At 42.8% G+C, this 13,873-nt stretch overlaps 1 protein-coding gene across 1 annotated transcript in view; it reads left to right on the top strand.

The window, feature by feature from the left end:
• Window positions 1–13,873, top strand: part of FREM2 (FRAS1 related extracellular matrix 2) — a 223,922-nt gene that overhangs the window by 175,100 nt on the left and 34,949 nt on the right. The window contains exons 12-15 of the mRNA XM_030563843.1: window positions 236–366; window positions 3,778–3,936; window positions 6,781–7,084; window positions 9,817–9,948. Coding sequence (XP_030419703.1) covers window positions 236–366; window positions 3,778–3,936; window positions 6,781–7,084; window positions 9,817–9,948 — 726 coding nt within the window. The remainder of the gene's footprint in view (window positions 1–235; window positions 367–3,777; window positions 3,937–6,780; window positions 7,085–9,816; window positions 9,949–13,873) is intronic.

Consider the following 13,873-nt stretch of genomic DNA (forward strand, 5'->3'; position numbering starts at 1 on the left):
TGTTTACTCCCACAGGAAATGAGATGACCCAGTTAGTACATAATTAATTAATTATGTATTTTTTTGTGTTTGGATAATGTAAACTAGTTCATTCAAGTCACATGAACATATGTAATTTGCAAGACAAATATTAACTTTTGTAGCTCTCTGTGTCATGCCAGAATAGAATAGATCAGTAAGCTGACGACTGTGAACAGCAGATTTATTTTTTAAAATGTCTTCTTGTGTTTTTTAGAAATTGAGTTTAAGGAGGGTGAAACACAGCACATTGTGGAGATTGAGGTTCTTTTTGATGGCATTAGGGAAATGAGAGAGGCCTTCACTGTTCACCTGAAGCCTGATGAAAACATGGTGGCAGAGATACAGGTAACACAAACTATTCAACAGCACAATCTGGCAGACAGACAGACCTTTTATAGCTATTATTCTTGTAGCCTTGTTCTTCAGCTGGGTTGTAATGAAGAGCCTAAAATTTCCATCCAAAATAACTCGTCTCGGTGGCTGAAGAGCCCAAAGGGCCACAGGGAACATATATGTTCTTAAAAATATATATGAAATAAATATCTGTAATATCTCCCTGCAAATTAATACGCTTTATCAGGATAGTTCTCAGTAACTGCTGTCATCATCTTGGAAACACTGATTGAGAGGATCTTTCTGACACCTGTGCTGGAAGCTGTGGGAGTTCCCTGGGCAGACTGCCTACACATGTATTAAATGTAACTTCTGCTATAATAGTTCTGTTATCACTATACTTGTTGCTTGAATTGAAATAGTAGCGCAGTCTTATCTATTAATACAGTCTGTCTGCATTTAACACTCATACTTTCCTTCTCTGATTCTCCATATTCATGATTTAGAAGTGCAACATCCTTAATACTGTTTAATCTCTTAATCAGTTGTCACATTGTGGGGTTTAACCCAGACCAGTGAGAGGTTGTGTCACTGCCTGTCCTCTAGCCCTGATTGTCTTAAAGTGCTCTGCTGCTGTAGCTCCCTGTCTGGATGCTATCAGTCAGTGTACACAGGTGTGCACTGAGTATCTGTGTTTAGAACCACCCTGTTTCAGCAACTCAGGTGCCAACAGCATGTTTGTTACAATAAAGTCACATTCCAGTCTCTGTCAGTCTTGATTGCTACTAGCCAAGTGACCCCAACAAACAAACCCCCAGCCCTGAATTTTCCCCAAACTGTCTGCCCTGAAATGTCCAGCTCTCTCCTGGAATGTTCAGAGGAGTAATAAGATCTGTTGCTCCTTTAAAGAGACAGCCTGTTGTTTTAACTGTAGTTAATAATCCTTTCAGGACAAACACAGCACTGGATATAAAAAGTGTATCAAGAATGAAAGTAGAACAAGTTTATTTATTCAGAAAGAGAGAGAGGTTTTAAGTGAGTTCAAGTATAAGGGATAAAGTTGGAAATGGTTTCTAGTGACCAAGACTTTCTTGAACTAGTTTTGTTTAGATTCTTACGACACCTCCGTCCAGCAAGATGACTGACCATCTCCTTGGTCAACTCTGACAAAGTCAGGACAGCTTGTTTCCTTTGTCTTCTCAGGGATAAGATTTTTGCTGAAGTAGGTTTCTCACCTATATTCAGTTCCCAAAGACTTCAACCCTCTGGGTTGTAAAGACCCATCTTTCTCATCTTACAAGTGATCTGGCCCCTTGTGTCTGTCCAGTGATGGATGCCAAGATAGCTTCTTCTGTCTCCCTATATCTTCCCAAACTCACTGCTTTGTCCCCAAACTCAAGATGACCTCATGAACCATTCTTCACTTTTTTGTGAGCCTCCCATAAAAGTGGGCTTCCATTGTTTTTGGTCACTTCTTGCTTAATTTCATTGGAGACAGGTAGATAGCTGCCTTCCCTTCTGTCTGGGAGAAAACCTGTTTCTCCCTTTGTTAGGTCATAGACTTTAAGTGTAATATCAATTAGTATTCATAATTGCTCAGATAGTGTTAATACATACATTTCAGGTGATATTAATCACCAATGTTGTGTTAACGTTCATAAAAGATCTTACTTGATACACTTTTATAATACAGTAATATTGTATACAATCAATTGATTCAATTACTTATCATTTGAGGTTTAGCTCTTTGCAAGAGACTGGCTCCCCCACTCACTAGATTGATGGCTTTGTTTACCATTTCTTCATTGTCTTTGCCTGATGACCAGCAAATCCACATTCCTTTGTGTAGGGCAGACTGTGCTTGTGTTATAACCTTAGTCCCAGATTTGGACCTTAGCGTCCAAAATATGGGGGTTAGCATGAAAACCTCCAAGCTTAGTTACCAGCTTGGACCTGGTACTTGCTGCCACCACCCAAAAAATTAGAGTGTTTTGGGGCACTCTGGTCCCCCTGAAAAACCTTCCCTGGGGACCCCAAGACCCAAATCCCTTGAGTCTCACAACAAAGGGAAATAATCCTTTTTCCCTTCCCCCCTCCAGATGCTCCTGGAGAGATACACAGACACAAGCTCTGTGAATCCAAACCGAGTGAATCCCCCTCTCCGTTCCCGGTCCTGGAAACAAAAAGGACTTTCCTATTCCCCCAGAGGGAATGCAAAATCAGGCTAGCCAATTCAACCCACACACGACTTTCCCCTGATTCCTTCCTCCCACCAATTCCCTGGTGAGTACAGACTCAATTTCCCTGAAGTAAAGAAAAAAACTCCAACAGGTCTTAAAAGAAAGCTTTATAGAAAAAGAAAGAAAAATACATACAAATGTTCTCTCTGTATTAAGATAACACAATACAGGGCAATTTCTTAAAAGAATATTGAATAAACAGCCTTATTCAAAAAGAATACAAATCAAAGCACTCCAGCACTTATATTCATACAAATACCAAAGAAAAGAAACCATATAACTTACTATCTGATCTCTTTGTCCTTACACTTAGAAACAGAAGATTAGAAAATAGAACTACTTCTCCAAAGCTCAGAGACAGCAGGCAGACAGACAAAAGACTCAGACACACAATTCCCTCCACCCAAAGTTGAAAAAATCCGGTTTCCTGATTGGTTCTCTGGTCAGGTGTTTCAGGTGAAAGAGACATTAACCCTTAGCTATCTGTTTATGACAGCTTGTGCATTGCTTGCCAAACACATTTTAAGAACATAATTCTAATATTTATCCATATCCCTTTGTACACACACATAGCACAGGAATATTAATAAGTCAGTTATTAGTTTTGAAATGATATGTTACATCCCACTATTTGGATATATAGCATGACGACAGAGTGTTAGGTATATGGAGTGTGCCTGACCTGACAAGAGCTGCTGACACAGAGTAGAGAATCCCTAATGGCCCTCTGTGTCACACCTGCATAACATTGTAAATAAGAATTATCGCCTGGCTCCCTATCATCAGGCAGCAAAGATACAGCTGTTGTTAGCAATTACGGACACCACAGATCCAGACATGTGAAGCTGCAGCATTCAATAGAGATAAGTTATGCCATTATGCCTATATGGCTCAAGGACACAGTGAGGAAGGAAGTGGAAGACTTCATGCCTTCATCCTTCTGAGAAATACAAATATTTTGTTGTCATTCTGTTTCTCACTCTGCGCTATATTTTCCAGTGCTTCTAGTCAAGCTTTAAATAACTCAACCCAGGATGCTTCTGTCTTTTCTCTTGGGACACAATTCTGCAGGCTAACAAATGCTGCTGCTGCTAGAAAATATTTCCTGATCAACCTTCAGATTGAGTTACCTTGTTTTTGTAAATTCGCACTAAAAATTGTGTTTCTGTATGTTAATTGCCAGACAGCCAAGGCCATTGTGTACATTGAAGAGATGAACAGCATGGCGGATGTCACCTTTCCTTCAGTCCCTCAGATTGCTTCTCTTTTAGTATACGATGATACTTCTAGAGCCAAAGACAAAACCAGTCCAGTTGCTGGCTACCCTGTTGTCTGTATCACTGTGAGTATCAAGATGAGAAGTGGGAACAAAGCTAGTAGGTGCGTGATTTTAAAGAGACAATGGAAATGTATACTGCCTAAGGGAAGTGGTGAAGGGCTATTAGAAAATAAAACACCTTTTCCAAATACTTTTGCCACTGATGGTAGATAACAAATGTCTCCAGAAAGCATTTTTATTAAGGTATATATGTTGCGTCATGAAAAGTTGTTCACTGTCAATACTGTTTGTGATACTATATTGTCTTCATACGGGATGGTTGGATAAATAATATGAAAACTTATAATCTTTGAAATAGGAAACAAATGTGAAATACTGGAATTTAGATATTAAAAATAGAAACTACATTTAAATACTATTTTGGATCTGACTTTAAAAGAGTTTCCTCCACCATTAGCTGAATGCAAGCAAGAGTTTGCTACCATACTTATAAGTTTTTTAAAAAGTTATACTTCCAAAAGTCAGGAAATTGCCAAAATTTATGTTTCACATAGAAACTTGAATTTTGTGTGCATATATTAAAATTCAAGGCTGGACTCTCAGCTTATGATCCAGCCCTTTTCTACCACAAAATCTGCCTTAACAGTGCAGCTGGGGATTCTCCTTTAATAGGACATGGCATAGAGTCAGTGTAGCCAAATCTACATCACCCCTCAGACACCTCTCCAATAGAGGGAGTGGTAGGGGGACAGGAAGGAATGTGGATAGAGAAAGTACTGCACTTAGGCAATCCCTGCTGTTATAAGTTACAAGCAAGTATAAGTTGTTATATAGAAGCTGCTCTAACTTGAGTGGAGGCCAAATCAACTTTTAGGGAGAAGAACAGGGACAGAAAGCCATCTTTTACTCACCTACCCCTGTTTCCTGTGCCAACCATAGCTTGGCCAGACTCAAAGGCCTTGTCCAATGACTTTAATTATGTGACTACACACTGTGTTTTCTTCAGGGCCCTTGTCTCATTCAGTCTCTGATCCTACACCATTAAAATCAATTCATTGCACTGTCCAATCTGTGTGGTGAATTAGGTCAAGGTCCTCCATAATCCTTGGTGCACTGAATCTGAATTTTTGTAAACCAAATGTGGACATTAAAACCTATATACATTAAGTCAGGATTCTATCCATCTGCACTTCCCTTTAGAGTCTTACAGTTTTTCAGTGTGCACCTTCACAGGTTATGCATTGCACAAGACAAGGTTTTCCTAAATCACAGTAAAAACTTTTATGCAACTTTTACACATCTGTGCACAATGCCATTGGAATACTGGAAGACTTGAATCAGAGGGCCAAATCAGACTTAGCATATGGGGTGCAACTCCACTGAATGCACTGACTGCATAGCCCAAGTCAGAATTTGACCTATATGCAGTATTTCAGATCAAAACTGGAATCTTATAAGCACAATTATAATTTTATAAAGATAAAGCAGAATAAGTTGCTAAAAGTGTATTCTGAAAATATTTTTTTTCAAATTTGCCCTACACCGAAATTCTTTTTTGTCGTGTTTCCTGACTGTTGAGTGATTAAAGCACAGGTTAGCTCTCCATCCATAACTTGCACTTTTGGTATAAGGTTTATTTGGTGCCTTTGTTCCACAGTGTACTCCTGAGGGCGTTCTGTGCCAAAAAATAAAAAATTCGTTGCCAAAAAATTCTGTGCACAATATTTTAAAATTCTTCAAAAATCTGCTAATTTTATTTGTCAAATAAATGTGGAGGCTCCAGCATGGCACTGGGGAGCACAGGCCACCGGCTCCCCAAGGTGGGAGATCACTGTGCAGCTCCCCCTCTCCCCCAAGACATGGATTCAGCGATGAGGCTGCACCCAACCCTGACACAGTGCAAGAACTTGGCCTGCCCCAGAAACACTCCAGAACCCTGCCCCTCCGTGCCAGGTGCACCGGGGTAAGCAGGCAGGCTCAGTCCAGCAGTATCCAAGTGTGGAGGGCCTTAGTGTGGGGGGATCCAGGTGTGGGTTGACAGGGTTCTGTGTGGGAGAATCTGGGTATGGGTGTCTCAGTGGGGGATGTGGAGGTGGGGGGATCTGGATGCACAGTGGCTTGTTGGGGGTTTCTGGGTGCAGTGGTAATGGGATTCTGCAGGGGGTTCCAAATGCTGGGGAATGGGGTGTGGATCCAGGTGCAGCTGGTTGAGGCTCGGTGGGATGGATACCCGGGTGTGGGTGGTTTGTTGGGGTAGTCCAAGTGCAGGGGGAGTTGGGTTCATCAGGGGGATTCTGTGTGCAGGGGGAGGCTGGCAGGTGAGTCTACGTACGAGGGGGCCTGGATGCACGGGAGTTGGGCGGATGGGGAAGCAGCTCTCTGTACAAGATCCCTCGCCCTGCAGCTGAGGAGCAGTGGGTGCAGGAAGCAGGGGGAGAGTTTGCAGAGTTTTCTGCAGCCTGGGGAGAAATCTGGGGGTGGGTCTGACACAGCCATGGATGCTGTGCAGGGGAAGAAGTCCCGTCCTGCCCAACCCAGCTGTGACTAGCAGCTGAGGCCAGCGCAGGGTAGGAGCCACCAGCCATGTCTTCCCAAGTCCTGCCCCCTGCCCCACAGTGATTTATCTCTCTGCTGGCTACCCAAAACATACTGCTGTGGAGGGTCGCATGACCACTGTTGTGGCTTTTCTTTACTTCCCAAACAGAAAGTCATTTTTCTGCAGGGAAGCAAAAAAATATGTTGGGGGCATGAATGCTGTGCGTGCACAGTGGCGCAGAATTCACCCAGGGATAACAGTGGCTAAAGCCAAGGCTTATCTGAATTTCCCAATCATTTTCTCACTACTTGGATTGCTTTCTTTATTGTGAAATAAATAAGATCATTATAACTTTCTGACTCTTTCCACAGGCTTGCAATCCTAAATATACAGATTATGACAAGACAGGTTCAATATGCGCCAGCGAGAATATCAATAACACGCTGACTCGATACCGATGGCTGGTTAGTGCCCCTACTGGCCCTGACGGTGTGACCAGTCCCATGAGAGAGGTTGACTTTGATACATTCTTCACTTCCTCCAAGATAATCACACTGGACTCCATTTACTTTCAAGCTGGCTCTCGGATCCAGTGTGCAGCTCGTGCTGTAAATTCGGATGGGAATGAAGGCCTAGAGCTCATGAGTCCTATTGTAACAATAAGCACAGAGGAGGGTAATATATCTGTTAACTATAGCAAAACTTGCATACCACAAAAAATGACTTTCTCTCTTACTTAATCAGCTTTCACTTACATGACATCTTTAATGTCATAATCTTGCCTGTTCTCTAATCATTCATGGAGCCTTCAAAAATCAATAAAACCTGAACTTCTAAGGTAAAAAGCAAGCACAAAATAAACTCTTTTATTGGCAGGGCTGCAGGGGGAGATGGGAAGGGAAATGGAAAAACCTTTTAGGCCTTCTCTACACATCATAAAGAAGTTATAAAAAGTACAAACACATTTCTCCCCTTTGGTGAACACCTTTAAATAATTTTCCACATGACAAATCAGGCTTTCCTATTTTAAAAGTCAAATAAAAATTTTGGGTCATCCCAGAAATGAAAGGGGTTTTTTTATGTTTAATGTGATAGTTGTCAATCAATCAAGACTGGATTCCAAAGCATTGCACTGTACAAATCCTATGTGAGATTGACAATTCTTTGTCACCCTTGTTTTCTTTGCTGCTTCAGAAACTTTTTTTATTTTGTGTAATATATCATTTATAACAGACAAGATATTAAATAGTTCCTTCTGTGCTTGAATTTGTCACTTTAATTCCAAGTGGTTGGCTCTTTAAATATTCTTGATATACTATTCTAATTTCTACTGAGTGAGGGATCTGGAGGCTTGAATCAACAGAATTTCTGCTTAGTCACTTTTTATTTTGTTTTGTGACCTCAGTTCACCTTCCCTGTGCTAACGAAGATGCTGCATCCCAGAGGGGATTCTGCCTGAGTGTCTTGTGACATTCACTCCCTAACTGGCTCTGCATACTTTTCTGGGGGCTGTGCGGGCCAGTTCCAGGTTCTAGGGCTGAGTTTTGAATGTAGACACCTGGAGACTGGTCATAAAATATGTAATGCATTTTTTGGTGATTTTTCAAGACCCATCCACCCTCTTCTAATGCTTCGTTACACTGAACAAACATGCAGAATTAAGGACCCCCATCCTCTACTGTGTTTTGTAATTTATGAACAGACCCCTCTGAGTGCTGGAAACCTCTCTGAGTGAAGTTTTCACAACTGATAGCCCTGAACCGTTAGAGTATGTCTGTAAACTAAGCCTGGGTCTGTGGTACCCTGGCTTGTGGACTTAGTGTTTCCAGGCCTGTGCTTGAGCATCCACGCTGCATTGTAAATCTGGATTTACAATTGCTAGACCCAGGTCTCACAGCCGTACTAACACATCCATACAGCACTAGGCAGACCTTGTGACTTGGGTCTGTGGCTTGACTTGCATCCACACTGCATCGTGACAAGGGTTGGATCTAAGTCACAGCAGGACGGAGGGCTGACTCCTAGCAGGATCCTAGGACCCCGAGTCTTGAGTGCTTGCTGGCCTGAGCCAGACTGTTTTGTATGTGGATGAGAGGGGGACTTGGGCTCAAACCTAAGTCAGTGCCTGGGCTTAGTGTGCAGCATAGACATACCCTTAGTCACTCCAGCATAATCCCAGGGTGAATCAAGGGTATGTCCACACTGCATCGTAAACTCAGGTCTGTGGGACTAGGGCATGTGGACTCGGTGTTTCCAAGCCCATGTTTAAGTGTCCACAGTGCGCTGTAAACCTGGGCTTACAATTGCTGGATCCAGGTCTCACAGTCGTGGTCATGCATCCATACTGTGCTACGCAGATCTTCTAACTCAAGTCTGCAGCTTAAGCTGCATCCACACTGCAAAATGACAGGGCCTGGACCCAAGTCACAGGAGGACTTGGGCTCTGACCCACCCCCCACTCTAGCAGGGTCCTAGGACCTGGATCTTGAGTGCTTGCTGACCCAAGTCAGACTGATTGGTATGTGGAAGGAAGGGGGACCTGCACTGAAACCTGAGTCAGAGATTGGATGGGTTTAATGTGCAGTATAGACATCCCTGAAGTCAGAATTTTTAATTATCAAATGTAAATCCTTCACGGACGGAATGATGAGAAAAACTAACTGCAGATTTACAGGTAGACATTTCAGTTATAATTTTCTTAATTTAAAAACAGTTCAATATGCATAAATATAATCTTAAGTAAGTCTTAAGTAAGCTTGTTTAAACTTAAGTCCTCCTCAACAGTATGGTTGCAGAAATCATTTGAGTATAAACAGCTTACTTCTATTGTTTTCCAATTTGCTCTGCTCTAGAGATGTAATCTAGCTGCAACATGAGGAAAACGTTTAAAAATAAAATCTTGTTTCAAAATAAGTGAAATTAACCATGCAATCAAAATACATTCTGAAGGAGATTTTTTTTTTTAAACCTGTCCATGCATGGACCAAACTTTCAAAAAATGAGCACTCAGCCCCACATTTAGTATGGTCCCATGTGCAAACAGGCAGTAATTTGTGCACAATAGGTACCTGTGTGTTTTTTGTATACAGTGTCTTGCTTTGCAAGCCTGTTGATGCATACAAATATTTGTTTAGAGTATGTGTGTGCAATTTAGGCATCCAGTTTTGAAATTTTGATCCACTTTGATCAAATAGTTCTGATTTCCAGTTAAATCCTCTGTGATAATAATTCCTGTTCAAAATTGTGGTTAATGCTGGCCCCTCCTAACAGGCTGCTTGTCATTCCAGAAAATGTGTCTAGTTTTTAAAGTATGTACAGTGAAAAAGAAACGGAAGATTAGTGCAAAGCAGAGTAAAATGTTGTTTCTTCTAGACACAAATTGAAGTTGCTTTTCCCTTTTCCATTAGGTCTTTGCCAGCCCCGGGTGCCAGGTGTGGTTGGGGCAGAACCATTCTCTGCCAAGCTGCGCTACACTGGCCCAGAAGATCCAAACTATGCTAATCTCATCAAACTGACCATCACAATGCCTCATATTGATGGTATGTAAAAGTTTAATCTATAGGTCAGAGTGCACATCATCTTCATTTTATTTTAGCAAATGTCTTAAGTAGTCAAAAGCACTGTGTAATCTCATAGTGTTTGCAACAGTGGAGAAATGTCATGAATGTGTAATTTTGAACCTGTGATAGTACAATATATCATAGTGATATATGTGTAAGAAGATGAGTCATCCCCGAATTAGGGCCTGATTAAACCACATGGACTGAAGAGTCACTCCTGTGCTAGGCTCTAGCCAATCCACAGACTGATCTGTGACTCTCAGTGCAGGTATATAAGCCTTACAGGAGGAACGGCAGCTCAGTCTGCTCAGTGGCACTCCGGAGCTTGGAACCTTTCCCTGCCTGATGATGGCAACAGACTCCATCCACAAGCCTTAACCTGCTCTTGCTCCAGCCCTGTTCCTAGTGCTGCTCCAGCCTTGCTCTCACTTCGGCCTTGTTCCAACCCCACACTGGACTCCTTATTCTGGCTCTTGACTCCCTGGCTCTGACCAGTAGGCAAAACTGCCACAGCTCCGATCACTAGGCCCAACTATGCTCATCATGGTTTCTAACAATTAGAACAGACTGACCTCCATTGGGCTCAATGACCAAGATGGATCTCCTATGCTGGCAGGTGCTCTCTACAATTTAAATGAAATCTCTAGACTCCTCTGCCACTGAGATGACAGAACTAGTTTGAGATCTCGAGAACTAAGTGGCCCAGCTACAATTGGAAAATGCCTTCCTGCGCTCACACCTCCCAGCAGTCCCAGGCCCCTCTAACATCATCAGGCATGACAGCCCAAGATCTAAATCCAGAGATCCTGCTTCCAGAGAGATTTGATGGGAACCATCAAAAGTTTTGGGGAGTTGCAATCGTTGCCTACAGTTCCTGTTACACCTAGCAATGTACATGAAAAAACAAACCAAGAGAAGTGTCATCAGAAGTTTATTGACAGGAAGCACTGGATTAGGCATCGCCAATCTTTGAGCAGGACTTTGATAAATTCATTTGTGTCTTTTCATTCATGTTTGGTGACCCAGACCATACCCACTTCACCGAAGTTGCCCTGGAGTCACTCAAACAAGATCCCCATTCTCTTGCAGCCTACACCACTCACTTCCATCACTGGTAACTGACATGGCTTGGAACAAAGCAGTGCAGATTTACTTTTTCTGTCTAGGCCTGAATGATGAGATTAAAGATAAACTGGCTCAGGTAGATCCCCACTCGGCATTGCTCCCCAACATCGAGTTGCATATCCAAATTGACAACCAACTGTTGGAGTAATGCCAGGAAAGAAGGAAGGTACATGCTTGGCCACTGCCTAGCCCGGACCTATTCCTGCCCACACACACATCCCTATGCAATCATCAGACCCAAACCCATGCAGGTAGACATGGCATGAAGGTGCCTCTCAGATCAAAAGAAGGAATATTGTTGTCTGAATGACCTCTGCCTGTACTGTGGGGAACGAGGCCACTTTGTCACCAGGTTTCCCCTTGAGTACTGTTCTGTGGCTAGTCTGAGAAAATAAGCAAGTTCAGCCTCATTAGAAGAGACACAGCCAGATGAAACAACAGGATCGGGTTCCCCGATCAGACCCCTTCTGCTACCTCCGTGTATCCTAACCATCGTGGACAGTGGCCAATCCCACCTTCAGGTGACACTCCAACTTTGGGCCCTCTGTATACTTGAAGCAAGCTGCACCCAGCTTGTGCGGCTAGACTCCAGAGGCTCTGGCAATTTCATGGGTAGCTAAAACAAATTACCTACCAGTGCAAAGGAAACTCGCCCCCATCTTGGTGGAGGCAATTGATGGCAGCTTGCTGTCCTCAAGCCTAGTGGTCTGTCAGACTGACCCCTTCTGAACTGTAATTCAAACCATCAGGAAATCCTGCAGTTTAACCTGATTGACTCAGATCACTTCCCAATCATGCCTCGTATCCCCTGACTCTCCCTCCACAATCCAGGCATTTTCTGGAGAGCACACAACATTCGGTTTGAGTCTGATTATTGTCAACATCAGTGCCTAGTCCAACCTAGTGTCGAGGACATTAGACATAATCTGGGGAAGGCCTCCATTTTTTGCACACAAGAGGCTCCAAGTAAGGATAACTTACCAATTCCCACAGAATACATGGACTTAGAGGACGTATTCAGTAAAAGAAATACTGCTGCTCTGCACCCACATAGGCCCTACTACTGGCTGAATAGATCTCTAGCCAGGGACCAAAATCCCCTTTGGATGAGTTTGCCCTATGAAATCAGGGCCCAATGGGAGTACTTCGATGAAAATCTAGCAAAAAAATGTATCACTCCCTTTGCATCTCCTGTTGGGGCCCCAATCTTGTTTGTCAAAAAAAAAAAAAAAAAAAAGATGGCACCTTGTACCTCTGCATAAACCATCAAGCACTGAATAGTATCACCATCAAAAGTAAAATATCCCTTGCCATTGATCAGTGAACTACTGGAGAGGGTCAGCTCGCAAAAATTTTTACTAAACTTGACCTACACTGGGCAATGAATGGAAAACAGCTTTTCGTACTCAGTATGGACATTTTGAGTAACTTGTCATGCCTTTTGGTCTCTGTAATGCCCCTGCCACATTCCAGCACTTGGTTAGTGATATCTTCGGGGATGTTCTGGACCAGTTTATCATTCTCTACCTAGATGACATTCTTATTTTTTTCAGAAAACCAAACCTTGCATGACCAGTGTGGCTGGGTTAGTACTTGAACATCTTCAAACCAAGTCTGTATGGGAAGCCTGAGAAACGTAAGTTTGATCACACCTCTGTGGACTTCTTGGGTTATATCATCTCTCCCAACAGAATAAGTATGGATCCCAAAAAAGTGTCTGCAGTTTTGACCTGGGCGACACCCAAAAGCATCTATGTTATCCAGTACTTCCTAGGGTTCACCAGTTTCTATAGATTATTCATCCGTGGATTCTCGCAAGTGGTGTTCCCATCTAAACCCTTTGTCATCAAAACAATTACGTGATCAGGGCAACGATATCTCAGCAACATAGTCCCCCAAATGACCTCCACTTTTGTACCTTCTAGTCTACAAAATTGATACTCAAGGAATAAAATTAAGAAATCTACTATAAGGAAATACTGGCCATCAAGGCTGCATTTCAGGAGTGTCACCACTATTTATAAAGTGCAGGATTTCCAGTCCAGGTGTTCGCAAATCATAAAAACCTAGAACATCTCCAAACTGCCACAGCCCTGAACCAGCATCAGATACATAGATCCCTCTTCTTTTCTAGATTCAGCTTCACCCTGGTCTGCCAGCCCGGAACCCGAAATGAGAGAGATGATGCATTATCCCATAAGGGGGAGTACCTAAATAATTTTGCCTTGCCATTTTGTAAACATACTGGCCAACACCAATCTTTTGGCCATTGTAAAATCCTATGCCCAGTGATGTGCTTGTGGTGACATGGATGTCAGCCAATTCTGACCCAAACTTCTCTGTCAGAAACGAGGTACTCTCATACAAGGATCGCATTTATGTCCCTGAAGGACCACCTTGTCTAGCAATGCTCCAGCTATGCCATGATTCCACTCTGGCAGGCCACTTCAGGTACGAGTAGACAGCAAAGTTGATCTCTCACAACTTGGTAGCCAAAACTGTTCTCCTCCATCAAGTCTTACATTGCTTCCAGTGAGGTGTGCAGCTGGATGAAGACCCCCTCTCCCCCATACCAAACTTCTAGGTGCCCTGATCCTGCTTCCAACCCCAACCAACCATACGCATCTTATCTCAATAGACATCATCTCTGATGTCCCCACTTCTCAGGGCTGCATAGCTATACTGGTCATTGTTGACCTTCTTACCCAAATGACACACTTTGTGCCTTGTCAAAAGATTGCCACTGCAGAAATGACAGCTCACTTTATTTTTGACTACA

This window comes from Gopherus evgoodei, chromosome 1 (assembly GCF_007399415.2).
Source record: "Gopherus evgoodei ecotype Sinaloan lineage chromosome 1, rGopEvg1_v1.p, whole genome shotgun sequence".
In the NCBI taxonomy this organism is placed as follows: Eukaryota; Metazoa; Chordata; order Testudines; family Testudinidae; genus Gopherus; species Gopherus evgoodei.